This window comes from Misgurnus anguillicaudatus, chromosome 9 (genome assembly GCF_027580225.2).
Source record: "Misgurnus anguillicaudatus chromosome 9, ASM2758022v2, whole genome shotgun sequence".
Taxonomy (NCBI): Eukaryota; Metazoa; Chordata; class Actinopteri; order Cypriniformes; family Cobitidae; genus Misgurnus; species Misgurnus anguillicaudatus.
The window spans coordinates 16,592,305-16,615,641 of NC_073345.2; the positions used below are offsets into that span (position 1 = coordinate 16,592,305).

Here is a 23,337-nt window from a genome sequence, read left to right on the forward strand (position 1 = left end):
GCCATTTTGAGTTTGAACTTGAAGAAGGCGCTCCTCCGTCTGCGTGTTTGGCAAAAGCATCAATTGGATGGTGATAGTCGAGCGCTTGTAGAGGTTTTTAGTGTAACCGCAGTGAGAAACACAACAGGTATGTGTGAAATGTAGTTGCGGCAAGCGGTTTGCCATGTCAATCATCACATTTCGGCTCTTGATTAGTAAGTCAATAAACGTGTTCATGCGTACCACACTATCAAAATATGTCAGGTAAGTTAATCCTGTACCTGTTGTCTGAACCAATCTTACTTGGTTGGGTTGCACCAACAAATGCTGTTTTAGATTGGCTTGAACTAACAATTGCACGCTTCCACTTTGTGCAGTTTTGCGTATACTTCAACGCGATTGGCAGACGTTGCAATCTAAAGCGAATGTATACATTTTATCAATACTTATGTTCTCCTTTACGTGCTAATAATTTTAGATATTTTTATTGTCTTTCTTAATCCGTCCCTCTCATTTGTGTCATGCCCTCGAGGTGCATTATTCCCAAACATGTTCAACTTTGCTTTGATAATAGGGCAGGATCGCAAATTCATTCCTGAAGTGTGAATCAGCAGGTGATGTGTGTGTTTACAAGAGATGGGGAGGTTTGCAGCGCTCTCTGAAATATTTATCTTTGACTATCGAACATCTCAAGATGTACAGCGAGATCTGTGATGGAAACCAAGGCGTCATTGTTCTTGTGAATCACTGTACGATTTCTCTGTTTACACTTAAATGTAGGGAACGGGAAATAAGCCATCCATTATAGCTCTAATTTGTCGATCAGTAACAGATAATAAATGTTATCTGAGAAGCTGGCGTATCTTCTCGCCATGTTTCGGGTTCTTGTGCAATGATGTGGTTGTTTACAAAGCCGAATGCCTGTTTTTTTGTGATTTTAGCGACATTATCTGGCAATGCAGGTGGCTTTAAACATCTGTGTCATTGTTTTCCGCAGTAACCACAACGTTATCTCCGGGATCGGGCCATGCAAGAAGATGCAACGATACAGAGAAGGCATATTGCGTGAACGGCGGCGACTGTTACTTCATACATGGTATAAATCAGCTGTCCTGCAAGTGAGTTTCACTCTGTGTCCTATTTATACTTCTAGAAAAGTTTTTTTTATACTAATCCAAAACTCATTTTCGAGTCATGGGTCATGTGGTAGATATGATTGTAATGTGTAAGGGTGTATCTTCAGCTACGAACTTCCTTGACACTTAATATATTAGATTTTATTATTATTGTTGATTGTAGTGAAACTGATTGTAATTTGTTTAGAAATTTATATAACAACTATAATAGGTTTTATGCTTTAAGATTAAAAGCCTGGTGTTCAAAAAATCTATACATACTGTAAAAGTATACATTGCACAACAACTAAAGGCAATATGAGTTTTAATATGACCGTCAATATCATTCCCTGGGGGATAAAAGTGCTCGTAGCTGAAGAAACGCGTATTAATATTTATCATGTTGTATGATCTTCATACTGTTTGCAAATGAGTGCTAAATGAAGTAAGGATCCCCCTTTTATTCCCAACCGGAGTTCCCATTTCTTTCCAGGAATTACCAAATGGTATCCATCAACTTACACTCTTTCTTTCTCAGTCTGACTTTGTTTGTGTCCCTCTTGTCTCGGGACACAGCAGGCTGAATCATCGGTGCAGATGTCGATGAGTGCGATATGACTGTGTGTCTGTGCAATGTATTTGGGGAGGAAAAAAACAGGGCGCTCCGACATCCCACGTTTAGCGTGCTGGAGAAATGTGCTCTATAATGCCATGTCATGCCGGTTTAGCGCTGAAACAAATATTTACGAGAGTCAGAGGCCTCCCACGAGGTAAATAGGGCCGTTGCTTACATTTGAATCACGGGAGAAAAGGACGGCGATTTACACAGATCCTGTTAAATAAGAGATGCTCGGAAAACATTTTCGCCCGAATTATCAAAACAAGCTGACTGGGACGAACAAGTAGTCGCGATGGGGGCGATAACAAACAAGGGTGAAGGAGTGTCACACGTGTTTGTGTATGTATGCGTGTACACAACATCTGGGCTTTATATGGACCTGTTTTGTACTAGTGAGAGCAGTAGAGATCACAAGGCCAAAGGGTGCTGTTTTTCTTTCGTCCTTTTTGTTTTCTTATTAAAATAAATTTTCAGACCACATGTTGTGCCACGTTATTAGCGCACCTGCCAGGATTTCAGCCCAGATGCTTGTGCGTGCACGCTCGTACATGGAATAATGCTCGGCAAGCAAACGACCAGACGTCGCTGCGATAGCCGTTCAATAAGTTGTGTACAAATTGAAGGGAGCAATAACTCAATTACATCAGCTAATTCACTCACGGTCGAGGCACGAGTCCAGAAAAGTCGGATAATGCAGTCAAGGCCCGCAGGGAATTGTTGCCCCGAAGCTATCTTGTTTAATATAGGCCAGGTTTCCATAGGAATCACTCTACGGCCTTCCTCGTATCAGCTTAAAATACAAAGTTACCCGCACACACACATAGCCTACAGTATATATGACGACAAGGACGAGGTAATAAATGACCCGGGCCGTAATTATTTTCTTGCTGCAATGATGGTGGGAGTATTTTACAGCCTGCCAAGTTACAGCAGCACCACATCGACACCCCTGTCATGTTTACATAAGACCAGGACAGACCACAGAGCTGGAGAAGAGAGAGAGAGATGGAGATTCATGGAGGGGCCCAGACTGCAGTTTTTTTTGGATGATGAGCATCAAGGACAATTTAAGATGAAAACTGAGGTTTAGTTTTCCATTTCAAATTATGCATTCGGCACGCATGTATCCAAAGCGACTTCAAGCTATACGTTTTTTAATCAGTATGCGCATTCCCTGGGGTTCGAACCCATGACCTTTGCGTTTCTAGAGTTATGGGAACACGCTGAGTTTACAGAGTTTGTTTTTAATTATTGGCCATCTGACTGCATTAACTTTCCAAGTTGTAGGGAAGGTATGTGAAAACCGCTGTCTCAAAATCATTTTTTAAAATGACAGTAGTTGTCATCAGATTGATATTTATTATGCAACGCAGTGAAGATCAAAAGATCAGATGTGTATATTATTTAGGTTTGATGTGTACTCAAGATTGAGAAATTCACAGATAGCATAGAAGTGACATAGTCTTTTGGGTCATAATCGACTTGCTGTGTTTGTTCCAGCAATGCTGGCCTTCTCATTTTAAAGAGCTTGTTGTCAACAGTGTTACAATGACCTGAAAGAAGGCAACAGAGACTGATGAATTCTCTTTCTTATTCTCACTCAGAGCTTTATTACTTTTCAGGTCACAATGGTTGATTCTGGTTCAGGTCGGTACATGTGGTCTTTGAAGACTTAAGCTTGTTAAATGATCTGATTTGATTGACCTGTGGTGCTGGTTAGGGACTGTTGTGTGATGATGACCTCATAGCTACAATATATTTTATTTGAAGTGCTTTAAGCAAATCTGTCTTTTAAAAATACTTTTACGGCTGTGATTTTCACATCTGGTATATTATTACACATTATTTGACAAATCATAGTTGCAGGGAGTGTAATATTGATGTTGTAGTGGCTTTGGCTGTCTTTTGAATATCAATTATGCAATAACTCCTCTTTTCTGTCGCATGTGGCTCATAGCCATGTGGAAAGTTCCCAGTGCCTTCAGTGGATGTGTTGCGCTGTGCGATATACAGTTTAGCCACCTGCACCTGGATTCTTGGAACTGGTATCCGTGTTCCTGACATCAGGCTTGTTTGGAGTATTACAATGTTTATCTTCTTCAGGTTTACTTTTACGGCCCAATTCTGGCAAAATGCTCTTTCTTTTTCGTCCCCCACTGCCTTTGTAGATCTGCTCAGACAGATGTGCCTGAGTGTTTGTTGAGGGAAATTGTGGCTTTGTTGAAAGGGAGGTAGAAATCCTGTGCATTAACTAAACCAATGTTAACCAACTAGGGACACAGATAAATTTATGTGTTACTAAATCAAATTGTGATTAAAATATTTTGTTACTTTTTAAAAAGTGAAAACAAAATTTGTGTTAAGTTTTATCATGTTTTTTATGGATATAAGTTGATGCAGAAGAATAATGCAGAGAATCATAGAGAGAGGTCTTTAGCTTTATTATGTAAAATATATTAAATGTCAGAATAAATCTTTTTTGAGCTATTTATTTTCAGCTCTGCAGACTCTTAATAAACGTTTGGTTTTTGAACAATATTACATACTGTAAAAAGTTTGCTTTACGCAAAGTTTTTATTTGTTAACATTAGTAAATGCATTAGCTAATTAATTAATTAATTAATTATTTAATACAATAGTTAATTAATACAATTGTTCATGTTAGTTCATTGTTCAGTAACTCATGTTATCAGTCACAACTTTTGATTTAAAAATGTATTAGTAAATGCTGAAATGAACATGAACTAAGCTTAATAAATGCTGTTCATTGTTAGTTTATGTTAGCTAATTCAGGGCTCGACATTAACGCTTAAGTTAATGTTTTGGATAGGCAAGTGAGAGAGTATTTTACTTGCCCGACCACCATAAAATGTAAACTGACTGCCATAAACTGAAATGTCAATGTAAAAAAAAATAATATAATAAATATAACTGCTTTTTTGTACCTTTGTTCCAATTACTGTAGGTATAACCCCATTGAAATTTTCATTTTTTTTAAGTAAGCTTTTTACTTGGACAAGTGAATGATAAATTTACTGGTCCGAAGGACAACCACATGACAATGCTAAATGTCAAGCCCTGGCTAATGCAAGGTTCAAAAATCTTTTTAAAAAACTTGTTTTAAAAGCATGCATCAGGTTTATATCAATGCATACAGTGTATTTATGTTAATTATATGCAATAAAAAATTAAATTTGCACCATTTTTATGAAAGTTAAGACTGAATAGAGCTGAAAATGTCAAATGGTGTAACCGCCAATTGTGCCAAAGAATGTTAAATATTAAATATTTTATCCACCTTGATGGCATGTAAGCGTAATCATAAAAAGCCATTTTAAAATATCATTTTATTAGTTATTTCTAAATGCAAATTTTTACAGCTCTGTTTTCTAAATAATCTTTGACAAATGATGTAAAAATGTATGTAGAAAATCATATTACACTAAACAAGATGATTATATTTTATTCCACATTTTTTATGAATATTATTATATTTTCATTTAAAAAATACTAGTTACACAAATTGACACAGACTGGTTACACCACATTGACATTTTTGCAATTATCCCCCAAATATTCTTTTAAAATGCAATAAAATCAGAAATGTTTAGACTTGGTCCTCAAAAAAGAGAATGTATGCAAGTAATCTGCAAATTTATTTGGAAATTTTAACCCTTTTACGTTTAATTAAACCATACGGACACAAAATAATTATGTCATTGACCCATATACAACCTTACTTTAAAAATTAACCAACTGATTTCAAGATCACTTAGATCAAAGATTTTGAGATCATACACTTTAAAAATACTGGGTTATTTTCAACCCAGCATTGGTTCAAAAAGAGACGAGCCCCTTCGGTTGTGATTTTACCTATGCCTTGTTTTAACACATAATACTGGGTTATTTTAACCCATAATTGGGTCAAATATAAACATTTTCTGGGTTTATTTAACCCAATGGCTGGGCTTGTCCCTTTTTGACCTAATGTTGGGTTGAAAATAACCGAGCATTCTTTAGAGTGTAAGAAACATCGTCCAAACCGTCCACATTGCTGCATGTGCTCAAGGTAAAGACTCAAGGACAAGTCTGAAACTGTATGCTTTAGAAAAACACTGAATGCAGACAGAGGTAATGCTGAGTGTCTGTTCTTTATTTGAAAAAAGCAACAAATGAAGGAATGTCGAGTAGTTTTCATACACGCGTGCATGTGCACACTTTAGTCTGCCTGTCTACAGCAGAGTAACATTGTGTCCATGACCTCGTACTTGTTACCTAAAGCACGTCTGTACTCCGGTGCAGGGGTAACACTACCTTTCCTAAACCTTAACCTTCGCTCCCTCCTACATTCCCCTTAGGACTAAAACCGTGTGGGTATAGTCCGCTAATGTTTACGACAAAGTGCTCTTCCACCTTCTTCTCTGTAATTCCCAGGGTAGCCTCTGATATATGTTAACATTCAGCGTGCCAGGTACTGACATGGCTCTGTAGCGGCCCGGGAAGAGGTTACGGCCTCATCCTTGACTCATTTTACACTCTATGAACTCACCAAAGGCTTCGTGTGTGTGCCGAACGTATTATGTCACGGGTAATGCCTCGCACCCTACTTCAAAAGCTAACATAAGTGTTTTTTTAACTTTTACTGGGCTCTCATAAGCATGCGTGTCTGTTCTCTCTTGCCTGTCGGTCAGACTGAAGAAAAGGGAAAAAAACATTTATGGTTCGTGTTTGTCCTACAAAATTGAAGGTGGCCATTCATCAGTCATAGTTGACTAGAGCAGTTAGAGAGGAATTAGCAGTGTGAAAACATTAGCCCCGTAACAGCCATTACGCAGTGATGAGAGATAATTTGTTTACTGGAATAACATGAATGAGCATAATTGGCCAATCAAATCCGTGAGTGACAGCCCGTGTCATATTCAGACGACCGTATCAGAGACTGGTGCCTATTGGCTCAGACACAACTTTAGCAAGTATGTTGAACATTTGGGTCGTATTATTCACTCTGCGCATAGAAAGCAATATATGTGAATATCCATACATTTAAAGGGGCCATGTCACAAGACTTTTTTAACATGTAAAATAAATCTTTGGTGTCCACAGAGTACACATATGAAGTTTTATTATAACATGTTGTAATTGACACTTTGTAAGTGTGAGCAAAAATGTGGCGTTTTGGGTGTGTCCTTTAAAATGCAAATGAGCTGATGAAATTCAAACACTGATTGCAATGATGGTGGTTTGTTGAAATTGAAACTCAAATGTGCTGTCAATTATTTTCTCTCTCTCTTTCTCTCTGCACTAAATGGCTGTGGTTGGATAGTGCAAATTAAGGGACGGTATTATTATAATAAGATCTCCTTATGACATCATAAGGAGAGACAAATTTCAATGACCTAATTTTTCAGATTTTCATGCCATGGTCCCTTTAAAAATTAAGATGCTTTATGATGCAATAAAGGAACTTTTTTGAAGAACCAAAAATGGTACTTAAAAAAACATTTAAGTACCTTTACTTTTAAAAAGTGAAAAACAATAGATGAAAAGGCACTTGAGAAGCAAAATTGTAAAAGATAACTGGATGTTAAAGCATTAAACTCACTAAATGTAAAAAAAAATGTACTCCAAAGAAAATCATGTGCTCGTCTTCCTGTTATTCCATATTGGACTTTCTACCATCTGTGGAATCAGCCTGATCTCACAAATTTCCGTGGGATAGTCACAGAATTTTTAAAATAGGAAAAAGCAGTTGAGTAACCAATCCGTGAGAATGGCACGGAAAAAGACAGTCCGTAGCAGGGCCACGGAAAAATGCGGAGATCCGTGAGAATGCCACGGAAAAATGAGCAAAAAATTCCGTGACTATCCCACCGAACTTTGTGAGATCAGGTTGGTCGAATACAAAATTTATTTGGCAAAAAGAGGAACTGAGAACTTCAGTCACCATTCACTTTTATTATATGGAAAAACATAATTTTTTAATTTCCACATGAAATGAGGGAGAGTAAATGATTTTTAAGCAAGATTAACTTTTTTTTAAAACTTTTATCGCCTTGCTTCTCAAGTATATTTATCTAGTTTCGAGGTTCTTCAGTTATTTTTTTACAGGAAAGCAAGTCCATTTGTTTTTACCTTCCCAGTCTCATGTAGATGCGTATAAATAGCAGGAAGTGTGAAAATGGTGCAATACATACGCCAAATTCCACTTTGGCGTGCATATGATACGCCAGTCATACAACAGCGCATCTTTTTTGGTCGTTTTATTTATTGGTTTCTCATTTTTTTCTGTTTTTCTCCATTTTCGCTTGAGTTTAGGGTTAGGTTTCAGATTTGCTTAAGGAGGTTATTTAATATACAGGTTTCTTTATGTTTTTGTCTATATTTTAGCCATGGTCGCTTGGAGTTGGTGTTGGAGATGAGGTTTGGGTTAGGATGTCATTTTTATATAACAAAAAGTTGTTCTAACCCAAAACCCAAGTGAAAATGGTAAAAAAAATTCAAAAAATTGAGAAACCAATAAATAAAGCAACAAAAAAGATGTGCCGTTTAAGTGAATGGGAAGGACTGGCATATCATATGCACGCCAAAGTGGAGTTTGGCGTATGTGTTGCATGATTTTCAACTTCGTGCTATTTGTGCGCAACTCCGTGAGACTGGATTGGTTTTACAGTGTGCCTATTAAACAAATTATGGCCGGTCTTCGTTGTCTTGCAGTGTGTGTATCCAAACTTATTGTGCATAATATTGTCTGTCTATGATGTCTGTGTGTGTCACCTTTTCAACCTCTCCTCCTTTCCCAGATGTCCAGACGGATACTTCGGCCCGCGGTGCACGCAGACAGGGCCCCTGCGGTTAATCAGTCGTAATGAAAGTATGTTGACTTAAGATGCACAGCCGCAAACAGAGGCCTGGTCGTCACTGGGTTACCACTGTCGTCTCTGCCTTTATCTTTCTCTGCCCCCGAGATCCGCCGGCTTGTCTGTCCTGAATCAGACACAGTGGTGCTCCAGTGGACCCTCTGCTTCTGCTGTCCATTATTGTGCTAAAGATCTAATTTCATTTCTCTTCTTTCTTTTTCTCTGCCTCTCTCTCTCTCTCTCTCTCTCTCTCTCTCTCTCTCTTTGCATTTCTCCTTTCTGCTTGTCTCTACTCTATCTATCTCTCTCTCTATGGTTTTGTTTCTTTCCATCAGGTGTCCAAATGACTTTACTGGTGATCGCTGTCAAACCTACGTTATGGCCAGTTTCTACCGTATGTCCATTTCTGTCTGTCTGTGTGTTTTGCATGCTGTTTTTGGAGATATTCTGGAATTTTATGGAATGTTATTCTGTAATGGTTTGATGAGTCGCTTTCTGTTCTAACAAATTAATTCAGTTTGTAACATTCACCCCATTGCACTGTCATAGTTAATTTTACATTACTAGCACCCAGTGCATGTTTTCAGATATGATTGCATGTAGTTTATTAAACCGAATCAATAATTAAAAGTAAATTATTATATTTAAGTTACAGTACACAATGACAGAAACTCCTAATAAATACGCTGCATCACAGATTAACATATTAAACTTAAATACTACTACTAACCATAAATACGTGTCATGGACCAGAGCACAACATTAAGAAATAATAATTTTGATTAAAAGTAGCACAGGGTTATGAAGTAGCAAAAAGTAAAGTTTCACAAACATCTCTGTGTACAGTAATTTTAAAGGTGCAGTGTGTAAATTTTAGCGGCATCTAGTGGTGAGGTTGTGAATTGCAACCAACGGCTCAGTCCACTGCTCACCCCTTGCTTTTGAAACACATAAAGAAGCTACTGTAGCCACCACTGGACAACCAGGTCACCGTTGGAGACAAATTAGTAAAAAAAGTTTGTCCATCAAGGGCTTCTGTAGAAACATGGTGGCCCAAAATGGCGACTTCCATGTAAGCGGACCCCCGGTGTATGTAGATTAAAAAATCTCATTCTAATGTAATAAACACATAACGGTTCATTATGAAAGGTCTTTATACATCCTTGATAATATAGTTTTGTTTATTATTTTGCATTTCTGTCAAGAGATCCTTCTAAAAATTACACACTGCACCTTTAAGCAAATACTGCATTGTTAGCAAAGTCATTGTAAACATCAGTTACATTTATAGGTTATAATAATTAGATCACATTTTGGCTAAATTGCTGATTATTTACTAAAATTGCTTTCTGACCTAGGTACAAATCTAATCTGCTATTGTACCGTAAACAAATTATGTTATTATCGAGCTCTGCAATTTCATAATTAGTCTGAGTATTTGCGTCAAACTTTCACGATACAAAGAAATATTTTAAACAGTTGATCTTCCTCAGTAGTAATTTGCATGCAATATACCCGTCTATAGGTCCACAAATGCGTGCAAAGTAAAACTCAAAACGTATGGGATGCAATCCCATTGTTACCCTCGCGCACACCTCAAATTTAAAAAATCCCCTTTGAATAATAATAACTTCCCGAGGTGACACATTTTAACCGTATAAGGCTACACAACGCCGTCTGCACCACACATGTCCATCAACTACAGAATAACACACAGATTAGAGGGAGGAAACTATGGCTGCACCTGACAGTTCGTGCCTGTGAGCTATTGGCTCTTACCTGTGTCCGCTTCGTGTTTATAATCAGGCCTTTGTGCTCGCAAGAGCGTTGCTACGTTGCCACTGTTTACATTTTGCCAACACTCATAATCTTAACATGCATTCGATGGTTGAGCATAAAATTGTTGTTAATAAAAATATTCAAGAATGAGAAGCTTACACAGTTCGATTTCATACGATTGGGAATAATTTACGAGGCGTGGTGCAAAACAAGTTAAATTATTTGTTAATATGACACGTGGGCTATAACCCGTGTTTTGTTACGTTATGATTTATTGCCCTGGAGTCGTGTATAGCTTATCAAGTCTTTGCATGCAAAGTGGAATTATGTATGAATTGCTAGCTTTTCTACTGTCAACAGTCAGGTTTCCTCTTCGTACTTTGGGGCGCTGTGCAGGTTGGGAGGTCTGAAAATGGATGTCTTTCAACAAACATTGGATGTGGAAACAGTGTGGGTACTGAAGCATTTAGACCTGTGGAAGTGTAAATAACAGTAATCTTAAATGGGTACAATAGGTACGTGTAGATGCAAGCTGAAAACAAATTGTCTACCATTTTGGTGTCGCATGCGAATGTCAATCTCAAACAATCTCAAACATAGATGGACTATCTTTATATCCCAATATGCAATGTAGGGGCATTTTATATATTTAGATCGAAAACCATTATATAAAACCATTTTTTTTCATATCCTTTCCATTATAGTTAACAACAAACCACAAAAATAACAGTAAAATTTGTCTTTAAAGCATAAAAATGAATCACTTGCAAGGGGATCATTATATTTGCTAATTCTCAACATTAAATAAAGTAAAAAGTATTGCTCTTACATCTCCACTACCTATATCAAGCACAGTCAGTGAAAGTGTGTTGTCATGGCAACAGTCAGGGATTTCCTATAGCTAATATTAGACACGTGAGCTGTCCATAGAGAAGAACTCCATGCTTATCTTAATAGAAATAATCCTATTATCCTGATCCAAGCCATATTAGACACATTTCCAATTTTTATATGCAGAGCTCTAAAATTACCGCTGCATCCTGTACGATTCAAGTCACTCAATTGAGATGACAGGTGCACCCAATTGACCCTTCGCTAAGCCTCGCCCCTCTTAGTTACTGTTGCTATGCCTGTCAAGCTTTCTCACCTGGCAAGTCTATTACACTAGACGCGAGTTCAACGATTTGCTCGAGTAGATTACATACAAAATCAATGCAAAGACGAGCTAAAAATTCGCATGACATGAAGTTATATCCGGCGAGTAATCTAGAGCGAGTAACGCGATGCCCCGCGTTTGGTGTGCACGTAGCATTACAGTATGTATGCATCTGTGTCAGACATTAGTCATTTTGGCAAACAGGTGTAATATCTGAGAGAGCAAGATGAAAGGGCAGTATATATGTATGCCGATTAGAAAATAATTTAATCAAAATTGAAGCTACACTGAAAAAAAAATGATTCATTCAATTTACTCAATTTTTTAAGGTAAGTGGTCGCAATCAATTTATTTAAGCTACGTTTAAACAAAGAAAATTTGAAAAACAAAACAAAACAAAAAACTTTTGTTTAAATGTGGCTTGGATGAGTTGATTGCGACTACTAACCTTAAAAAAAAATAGTAAATTTAATGAATCATTTTTATCAGTGTAAAGCCTATAGGTCCCAGTGCAAGCAGGAGCCACCTCATACGCTGACCATTCAAATTGGAAACACACAAATTGAGGAAAAGCTTTGTTCATGCACAGCAGGGTAAGTGAAATTTGTGGAAAAAAATTGAATAATTATAAATCAGACAGCTTAACCATAAATCTTATGGAATAACCAAAAGACATTAGCCTCACCATTTTGCAATGATAACATTGTCCGGCTTATAGAGCTAACACCGGGAGAGACGCGATCGGATTGGGGTACTCAGGGGTGGGCTGTCTATTAACAAAATGATAAAATATTTCTTAAAGTATGTCAGTCGGCCTCTAATCATCTTATTTTACGTTTAAATATATCCATTATGAACAAAGAACTATGATTATTTCCAAGCAATGATGTGCTGGGTTAGCTATCTAGCTAACCAGTTTTTCACGCTGCTTGATCCACGTCCGGCATTTCTTGGGTTTAGGTTTCAAGAAGTGAAAAAATTCCACCACCCCCTCCAAATCCACAATCCATACGCATAACCCCCCACTCACATTAGCTACAAGCGACAGAGACAGAGCGACAGGCTACCATTCATTTTCAATGGAAGTGGCCGTTTGCCAGCGACAAGCGACGAGCTCGCCGGTGCGCGAGCAAGGCGGGCCAAAATAGACAAGCAGGCTATTTTATGCAAATGCTGAGCGATGCGACAAAGCGACTGCCAAGCGGAGTGAAGGAGCAGCGTGACGTAGGTCTGTGGTCGAGTCTGAGAAAATAATTCAAGATGGCGGAAAATGCGTATTTATCTGATAAATTTGGCATTTTATCTCATATATTTTGTTACTTTTATTGAGAAATAAATACTTTTAAATCCAAAAACACCGTTCTTGTAACTTAACAATACCTCTAAAGTGACTTTTGATACCGCTTTTAGAAACTAGCCAAGGAACGCCCATCAAGCGACTGCGTTTCGCTCGGTGTCGTTCACTTTTGTAGCTAATGTGACTGTAGGGTAACACTTCGGCAGGTTTCCCTTGCTTGAAAGCTTGACAGACCTTCCGCGCCTAAACCACTATTGGCCTGTGGCGGATTTCGGTCGTGGCTTAGCGAAGGGTCAACTTTGTGCTCCATTTAGCCATATAGGCCTAATATTTATTGCATATGACGGCATGTTTTACTAATATACACACATCCCAAAGTGTACTTAGCATCTTGTGATTAACAATTAACATAAACACAAAAATGCACAATTCAGAGTATTTTATATCAACTGTTTCTGTACCCCACAGGTAAGACCCATCAAAGATATTCGTATTGAACCATTTGCTGTAACAAATGTATAACAATTTACTTGCATCCTTGCATATCTGCTTTTCAGTAAAACTGTCTTGTTTGGAAAAAATGAAACTATTGTAAATAACAAAAATAAAATATGAAATAACCCGTATAAACAACATTAATCTCAGTTTCTAACATTGCGCCCTCTGAATTAGTTTACAATGACATTAAAACAACAAATGTACTAACCTAGCTGCTCGTCTTAAAATCTTAGGTCCTAATTCATGCAATAAATACCAAATAATATACTAGTTTAATTATATTTTTATTACTCAATAATACTCTTACCTATTAATTCAGACTCGTGTTATAGAAACCCATAATGTATGTAGAAACCCAACTTGCATGTACTAACTTTTCACTGTGAACACTTCTTATCTGAACACATTATCTCTCAGTATTTGCTTGATGTGTCACGATCACTTTCATAATGCCCATATGTGTTCCTGTGTACGGTGGGATGTCTCTCTCTTAAACCTTGTTCTTCCTTGTTCTCCCTCTCTCTCTTTGTTTTTGCTCCTCAATTATCAACTCTTTACACTGGCAGAGTCTCTTGGGATTGAATTTATGGGTATGGACCAATACTTCATTCCGATTTCCAGATTGAACTGTATAGATTTCATTCCATTTGACACACCTCCATAGCCTCTTTCTTACGGACTCTAAAGCAAATGAGCAAATTGATTAACAAATAAATCTGTCAGTCAGCCATTGCTCTCTACGTAGTCCCTCTTTTCATGAGTCGGCATGAGAATCATTATTTGCAGCCCTTATCTTTTCAGAAAAGAAAAACTTGTAGAAGTTGGTAATGGTTCGCCGTTTTACCGCTTTAAAACCAGCTGTAAATTTTGCACAGCATTAGAAACGCCACCAGAGATGTGGTTTGATGTCCTGATCTTTATGTAATCGCATTTAAAGCGATAGTTCACAGAGAAATGATCATTCTGTCATCGTTTACTCATCCTCATGTTGTTCTGAACAAGTATAAGTTTTTTTATTTTGTATAACACAAATGGTAAGCACGAATCATTTATCAAAATATCTTAGCTTGTGTTTACAAAATAAAGAAACAGCATGAGTAAATGATGATTTTTAGGTGAACTGTCCCTTTAACTGTTTACGCAGGTTGTTTGTAGGACTCCTGACAAACACATATTTTCTTGAGTTTGTTACAAAAATATAAAGAGATGGAGAAATGATTCAGGTTTTGTTGTGAGCATAAGTATGTACACAGGTTTTCTTTTAATGTGGCCTATCTCTAAATGTATTTATTTTGCGGGGGAGGTTCGTGGAAACCTCCGTCAGTTTTACGCAACAACACTGTTATTTATTTACGCTAAACATAACAAGTAGCTTAAGTGAATTTATGTACACTGAAGAACTGTTAACATTGTATCAAATTATGTTACACCTGTTAAGCCTTGGCTTACGTAGTGTCAACATCATGCACGCACTTAAACTCTTTGTGCCGCCCGTTCTTGTTTTCCCATAAAACCTATGTATAACATATTGTTTCAATTGCATTACGTTTATGTCTCTGGCAGAGACTTTTATTTAAATCAAATAAATTTCCCAGAGAAACTATTTTTGATTAATGCTGGTTTAAAGAATTTTTAGGTATTTTTACTGGAAAACAAGACGGTGAAATGTAAGGCGGGGATTGAGCATCTGTATTTTTTATAGCCCTACATAAATCTGACCATGCCAGCTAGTGCTTAAATTAGAATGACGTAATGTTTTAACGTTTCGATTTCGATTGACAGCTCAAAGTATTTCAATGCAACATGGATGAGTGCTGCAGATAAGACCTCTCATGCCATTCTTAAACAAAACAGTTGGATTTCCTCCCCTGTCTTGTACTTTTCTCGTCTCTGTTTCCATCTGCTCTCTCTCATTTTCCTGAGCTTTTCCTGTTGTCTTTGCTCAATTATTTTCGGTCTTTTTTTCCCATTTATCCTTGCACGCTAGTTTGCCGTTCCTCTTCTGCACCAATGGCAATTCTGCAGCTGTATTTTATAACTGTTCAAAATTTGGACCAAGTTTCCCTTTTGTTTTCTGTTTTTGATTCTTACAAATCTGAATCTTAGTGCCCTAGCATGCCAAACTGCATTAGAAGCATAATTAGGTTGTTTACATGACCTCTCCCAGTCGTCTGTTCTTTGCTTATAAAAACAGCCCCTGTTTTCCCTTGAAAATGATCCGTTTTACGGTACATGTAAACTAAGAACCCTAGCTTCTTGAGAGTCCAGCTTATACTTACCATTGCTTACCATTACTTACCATTCTCGGACGATTGCACTTTAATTCAAAGCAAACGACAGCTGGATTATTTCTTTATTGATTATGAAATATTCCCCCTAATAAACCCTTAGCCCTCCACAGTTCTGTTCCTTTTGAAAAGTCTGTGAGACGAATCCAAGACCCATTTCCAAGGGAAAGACAAAAGGCTGGACATTGTTTGTGGTTTGATATCTGAAAAATGTCCCAGCATTTGGCATGTTTTAAAGCTTGCTAAACATCCATGCTTTGATTGATTATGGATACATGAATAAACTAGATTTGACAAGGCCCTCTTGATAGTACTTGTGCCTCCATGTGATCGGCTCTTTAACAAATCTAAATTGCTATTAAAGATATGACTCAATATTTTATCTTGAGAATGTTTTGACGTTTTCCAGTAATATATTTAAACTCCCTATAAACAAGATGATTTTTTTATTTGTCAGAGATAAAGTTGAGATATCATCAGACTTTTCTGGGGAGTCAAATTTTTGTTTTTATTAGCATGTACGCCTGCCTAATGATTAGTCGTGACTAATCGTTTGCAGAATAAAAGTTTTTGTTTACATAATATATGTGGGTGTACTATGCATAATAACTATGTATGTATATTATATATATATATATATATATATATATATAATTATTTTTTTTAATTTATTTACTTATTTACTTATTTACTTATTTATTTATAATAATATAAAAATACATTTTATATATATAAATAAAAATGTATATACATTTCTTAAATATATACATGCATGTGTTTGTACACATAATTATTATACACAGTACACCCACATATAATATGTAAACAAAAACTTTTATTCTGCAAACGAATAATCACGACTAATTGGCAGCCCTACGTCACATTTTTATGCATGAATCCAACAACATTTAGTGAGATTTATGCTTACAAACTATTTAACGATTAAGATAATTTCTTAAACTAAACTTGCACATTACACAAATGCAATTTTGCTTTCCAAGTGAACTTATCTTGTTTTAAGGAGGTGTTTTTTTCTGGAAGTCAAAAATACAGATACAAATTGTCAGTGGTATATTGAAACTCTTGGGATTGGACTTAAGCATGTAAATTGAGCTGAATTACAATGCCCTCCAGTGGAGGAAGTCATCCATGGAATCACAGACTCCTTTCATCAGGGCCTATTGGGAGATCACTAAGCTACACATCCATGATTATGATACAAATTGTACCTCGTGCAAGCAATTTCCACTGCTGAGTTGATCCTGAACTCAGTTTCCATCTCATGATTTAATTCTTACACCCATACGTATCCCTCAGATCCGCTGTGGGTTCTGAGTTACGCCTGATACAAAAACACGTTCCTCAGGGTCGTAGATAATCTCTCTGTAGATCTCAGATTTGACCGCTAGACACAGAGGAGGACCGCAGCAGTGGGAACTGTTTACGGGAAGGTTTTAGTACCAGTTTTAGATGGAAGAGATACTGATGGTTCTTCTGTGGTTGTGTTGCGTGTGTGGGACTCTGTAGAGGCAGAGGAGCTCTATCAGAAGAGAGTCCTGACAATCACCGGCATATGTGTGGCTCTTTTGGTGGTGGGCATTGTCTGTGTGGTGGCCTACTGCAAAACCAAGTGAGTAAAAAGCAATGCATATTATCATTTCAATTCTTTATTCTATAGTTTTGAAAATAACCCAGCATTTTTCAGAGTGTATTAACTTTTAAAAGCGTTCTTTTCATATCTAATGCTTAACCCAAATCATTATTGTTGTATTGTATTCAGAATTAAATATGGAAATAGCAAATGTTTTAATTCTGATAAAGGTTGCTCTTTCGAAGCTCAGGAGACATACGATAATAAAAGATCTTAGTTATGTTCCATACAAATAGTTTCAAGTTTTATTTGTGACATACACAATCATACACGGTACAACTTGTTGTAAAGCGCTCGACTCTCTTCACAGAATGCATTTAGGATATATATATTTCAAAAAGAAATATATTAAGTAAAAGAGGAAAAGGAAATAGGATAAGAAAGGTGGTAGCACAAACAGTCCGATTCATAATATATTTCTTATACACTCTTAGAAAAAAACATGCAGTACAAGAAGGTACAAAAGTTGTCACTGGGGCGGTACCTTTTTAAAAAGTACACTTTTGTACTTTAATGGTGCATATTGGTACCTCGAAGGTACATATCTGTACCAAAATGGTAAAAATGTTGTCTGGTTACCTTAGAATTTTAAGTTCCCTCATGCGCTTTGTCAGAGAGCTGACACTATGGGGAACACCTACAGCGTGACGCCGTCAGTATGTATATCAAATTCGACCAAAGGGGGAAGCCAGAGAGCATAAATAAGGCGGAAATGAACGGCCACTTATCTGGCATATGCTGAAGCAGGTGTACAGGTACGCTGGAAGTATTGCAAGGGAGTGGCAGCGTCTCGTTCCCTTCTCAGGGAACAAGGGTTAAATATGTAACCTGAGACGTTATTTCAACTTAAAATATTTGTTAATTTAAAAAAAATGTTGTGTCAACTTTTGAAGTTGAATGAATTTTTAAGGCAACTAGGAAACTCGCTTTTAAAAGTTGAACCAACTTTTTTTACAGTGTACATAATAGGATCTTTTTTAAAGGTACCATCCCAGTGACAACGTTTCTGTACATCAAACAAATGACAAATATACTGAGCCCCTAAGGTGACATTGGAGTCAAAAAATATAAAGTTTAGTTTCATGTGTTCACGTGAAACTTTCATGTGCTCACGCAAAACCTTCATGTGTGGCGATTTTTTTTAAAGTTTAGTTTTGCGTGCTCACGTGAAACTTTCGCCCGCGCACGTTTAACTATCGCACACGCACGTGAAACTATCACGCGAGCATGCGAAGCTATCATGCGAGCATGCGAAAGTTTCAGGTGCGCATGTAAAACTATCGAGTTTAGTTTCATGTGCGCACGTCAAACTTTCGCTCGGGCACGTATACCTATTGCACACTCACGTGAAACTATCATGCGAGCACGTGAAACTATCATGCGAGCACGCGAAAGTTTCACGCGAGCGCGTGAAAGTTTCACATAAGCACGCGAAAGTTTCACGTGCGCATGTGAAACCATCAAGTTTAGTTTCACATGCGCACGCGAAACTTTCACCTGCGCACGTATAACTAACGCACACGCACGTGAAACTTTCGCCTGTGCACGTATAACTATCACGCGAGCACGCGAAACTATCACGCGAGCATGCGAAAGTTTCATGTGCGCACGCGAAACTATCCAGTTTAGTTTCATGTGTGCATGTGAAACTTTTGCCCTCGCCCGTATAACTAATGCACACGCACGAGTTATCCCGTATAACTAATGCATAACTATCACGCGAGCACGCGAAACTATCACGTGTGCATGCAAAACTAAACTTTGTTTAATTTTTGCTCCATATCCCCTTAGGGCTCCGTACAAATACACCTACAAATTGGTGCGAATTTCTACAGTAGAACTGCAAACTGTACATGATTTGTGAAATAAAAAATTATTTGCCGCACTTTTAAATTCAGTAGCAGCACAGATTGTATGGTTCACAGTATTAAAAATGTTGAATGTGAGTCTGGGCCGTTGTCTGAGAAAGTGACACTGCCTCACTGTAGCCTCCCTCCCAGGAAACAGAGGAAGAAGATGCACAATCACATGAGGCAGAACATGTATGTGGATCACCCCAACCGAAACCTGGCCAATGGACCCAACCACCCAGGCCCTGGTCCTGAGGAGATACCCATGGTAGATGTACGTTACTCTTCTCACCTTCTTTTATATTCAGTTGAAAGAGCAGTGTGCAAAGATTGTGGGGTTAACTCTTAGCTAACACAAATACGTGACCCTGTCTATGTAATCCAGGCTAAAGTCTTATGATCTAATAATGAGATTAGGAGCATCAAAGTTGGGTAAAGATATCAAGGTTATATTTTCTTTACATTATGTAGGATGATTTTTGAACAATAAATGACGTTAGCTGGGTTTTCACAGACTGGGTGACATATTGATAAGGAAATCTATATATAGAATGCACTGTAAGTCGCTTTGGATAAAAATGTACCAAATGCCAAAATGTCATCTAAGTGTATTCATTCGTAATTGCAGTATATTTCCAAAAACGTTCCGGCAACCGAAAGAGTAATTAGACACGGACCAGAGGCACCTTTTCCCGGCAGCCGGCAGTCTTCCAGATCTCACAACTCCTCCACCCGGGCCCATTCCTCCACTCACAGGTACTCCACTTCCCTGCCTGCTCTATCATAGCTGATCTGTGTCTGAACTCCTCGTTTTGTCTTTTACTTAAGAATCGGGGTCACGCTCCGATTGCCTCCATCCTCATGCGTCTTTTTCCATCCCATTCAGCATTCTTTCCTTTTCCATGCAACTCGACGTGGAATTCGAGTCACTCGGCCATATTTCACCCCGTTTAGAATGGAGACGCCACAGGTGTGATTGATCGAACAGAAACCCGAGGGTTATTCATCGTGATCACTCGCAGACCTCCTGCTTCATGCCTGTCACTCAAACTTTTTCTCGCGCACACACACACACACACGAGTTAAGCCAGTGGTTCAGATCATTCTTTTTCCATCACGCCCCTCCAAAAAAACGAAAAAGTCCCATGCCATAATCTCATCATCTGTTAGTGTTGTTGCCAAGTATTTTTTGCCAGATGTTGGCAATTAATTATGCCTTTAAAATATTTTACATTTATTTATTTAACAGATTTGTTCATATAAGCCAATAATATTAGCATTGAGGAGTTCTGTAAATAAAACGTACAACATGCATGTTTTCTTCTTATGTCTTGTTTTCTTGTTGTTAAATATATTAAAAACAAAAGCATTACGTTAGAAATCCAACTGTTGTATTCACTCAAATTCTGTACCTACACATTGATGTTTCAGTGGTAACGTCTAAAAAAAACCCAACACTTTGAGAACCACTGGGTTAAGAGTTGTGCCTTCTTTCTGTCCTGCTTTCTTTCCTTCTTTCTCAGACAAGAGGGGAGAACGTGGAGTCTGGAGCGAACAGACAGCGTCCTCTCCGACTGTCCTTCGGGCATGATGTCGTCCTCAGTGGGGACCAGTAAATGCAGCAGTCCTGCGTGCATGGAGGCGCGGGCCAGGCGTGCCGCACACTGTGGCTTTACTGAGCCCCACCGGCCGCCCCTGCAGTATGGCGACTCTTTCGACTCACTTGGGGACTCTCCGCATAGCGACAGGTGCGCAGGAGCGCCCCCTATCCGCAGCCATGGCGCTAAGAACCATTTTAGTGTGTGCAGTAAGACGTATCTGGGTTTTAGCGTGCGGCCTCCGTTACCCGTGGAGACTGGCAAGGGTGGCGTGAAAGATTCAATAGCAAATTTGATCAGCATCTGTATGGGATGCTTAACTGGTAAAGCATTGCATTAGCAGCACAAAAGTCATGGGTTTGATTCTGGGAACACACATACTGATAAAATGCATGCTTTATAATGCACACAGTCTGCCAAATGCATAAAAATGATTTTAAGATTCCACTGGTAACTGTTGTGTGGTGGGCGTTCTGCCTGCTCTTCGTCCATCGTCCAGGTGGACGCCGCTCGCTGGAGGTGGTTGAGGAAAATATATCTAACATAAAAATACAGTACGCAGATTGTGCAGATGTTCTGGACTGGCTGAGAGAGCGTCAAAGAGGGAGTCGGGGTCATGCAACGTTTCAGATACGATGTTTTTGTATCGAGGCAGTGAGGATCTAGCCCACGGCCAGCTGTATTTACAGTTATCTCTCGCCTGCAAAACGCCCACACCGCCATGCGAGGGCCAAAGCAGAAGGATTTATACCGTGCGGAGTTCATTAAGTCAACAACAGCCGAACAACACGTTATCTCAGGGGTGAACACGGGTCTCTCGTGTTTTGCTCTGCACTTTCTCGCTTTCCACCTTCCCTCGTTCTCTTTAACCGACTAAGCTGCTGTGTGCACTGCTATCTTCTCTTATGCTCTTCACATCTGTGACAGAAGAGACCTTGTTAATTCACGTACCCCAGTTTGGACCCAGACTTTACTGTTGGGTCAAACGTTCGTTTTGACTCCAGTGAAACAACTGCATGTTGGAAGGGAAATTGTCAGACAAGCACAGTCATCCATCTGGTTGTGTACCGGGAGGTTTGACGTGGCCCTCATTTGTTTCTTTAGCATTTACTACTACTCTCATTTGCTATTGAACTTTCAGCTGCCGCGTCTTAACGTACACACTATCATTATTCAAGTGTCATTGCACGGTGGGTTTCGGTTATTCAAACTGTTAGACAGGAACACTTTACTTTTAGGCCAAGTCCACAGTGTTCACAGTGATTTTTCTGCAGGCTTTATATTGCAAAAAAAAATATCTAAAAATTCTTGACTCAAGATGCATTTTTTATCAGCAAAATAACTCAATAAAATAAGTAAATATTTAAGTGAATTTGTGCATAAAACAAATCTGCCAATGGGGTAAAGGAAGAAAACTTTTTTCTTAAACACTTAATTAAAAAAATAGATTTTTTGCTTGTTTAATTTAATTTTCATTTAACGTAATTTGATTTTTTTTGTTTAAAATTAGACTTATTTTCTCATTTTGCTTATCAAGAAAATGCCTCTTAATAAAATAATTTTTAGATATTTGTACTAAAAGCAAGACAAAAATACTAAGTAAGAAAATCATTTTTTGCAGTGTAGGACTGTGAGAAAGATGCATATTTAAAAAAAATAATATTTTTGCATTATGGTGCAACAATACTGTACATATGGGACCACAGAACAGATCTAAATAACATACATTACAGTTTAAAGGAATAGTTCACGCAAATATGAAGTTTTCTCGTTATTTACACACCATCATGCTATCCCAGATATATATGACGTTTTTTCTTCAGTGGAGCACACACAACTAGTTTATATAAAAGCTGCGGTAACTTTAAATGTGTCGGCATGTCGATAACATTGAATCTCATTGGATCTTGCGTGTCTCATGATGCAACATGCAAATGACAACTAAACACGTGAGAACCAATGACATTATTGGACATTATTGAAGTGCTGCCATATTTGAACTTACCGTACAAATCTCTAGCTGTGTCCCAATTCAAGGGTTAAAAGGCGAGCACTTGGTCTTGGATTGCCTAGGCTGTCAAGAATCCATTCATTCTACTTTTAACAGCACAGAGAAATAAGGATGCATTTTGGGGTTTCATTTTAAGCATCCTTCGAATTGGGACGGCCTTACTAGCCTTAAGTCGCGCTGCTGTGATGCAAACGGTCTTAGAATACGTCATTAGAAGGTCGCAGCCTTCGAATTGGGACACAGCTTCTATGTTTCCATGGTTTGCAATGTATCAACCTAAAAAAAGTTCATAATATTAATAATTTCCTCTCACAGCACGTTGTTTCGCTTCAGTAGACATACTGTATATTAATCTACTGGAGTCATGTGGATAACTTGATGGATGATGGATGTTCTTTCATATATGAAGAAATGTGGAGCTCAGATGAAAAAGCCAGTGAAAGAGACCTCTGTCAAAAATGGCAATGATTTCAACCGAATGTTCGTGGCACATATTATATGTTCATCAAATACCTACACTTCAAACCGATTAATTGCAGCCACATGCCATTCAGAAATACCGCTTTGTTGGCTAAACGGCACAGATTTTCAGCAAAGTCCTCTAAAGGGGGTCGCACACTGGCCGCGCAGCTCAGCGTC

At 38.1% G+C, this 23,337-nt stretch overlaps 1 protein-coding gene across 11 annotated transcripts in view; it reads left to right on the forward strand.

The window, feature by feature from the left end:
- The window catches only part of nrg2a (neuregulin 2a), a 106,895-nt gene that overhangs the window by 76,442 nt on the left and 7,116 nt on the right, over positions 1 to 23,337 (forward strand). For 3 of the 11 annotated variants that reach the window (XM_073871182.1, XM_055179190.2, XM_055179200.2), the window contains exons 4-10: positions 977 to 1,097; positions 8,906 to 8,964; positions 13,867 to 13,890; positions 17,116 to 17,218; positions 19,228 to 19,363; positions 19,718 to 19,845; positions 20,613 to 20,837. In XM_073871182.1, coding sequence (XP_073727283.1) covers positions 977 to 1,097; positions 8,906 to 8,964; positions 13,867 to 13,890; positions 17,116 to 17,218; positions 19,228 to 19,363; positions 19,718 to 19,845; positions 20,613 to 20,837 — 796 coding nt within the window. Of the gene's footprint in view, positions 1 to 976; positions 1,098 to 8,513; positions 8,585 to 8,905; positions 8,965 to 13,866; positions 13,891 to 17,115; positions 17,219 to 19,227; positions 19,364 to 19,717; positions 19,846 to 20,612; positions 20,838 to 23,337 lie in introns of all 11 variants that reach the window. The other 8 variants (XM_055179191.2, XM_055179194.2, XM_055179192.2 and 5 more) reach the window with 8 other exon arrangements.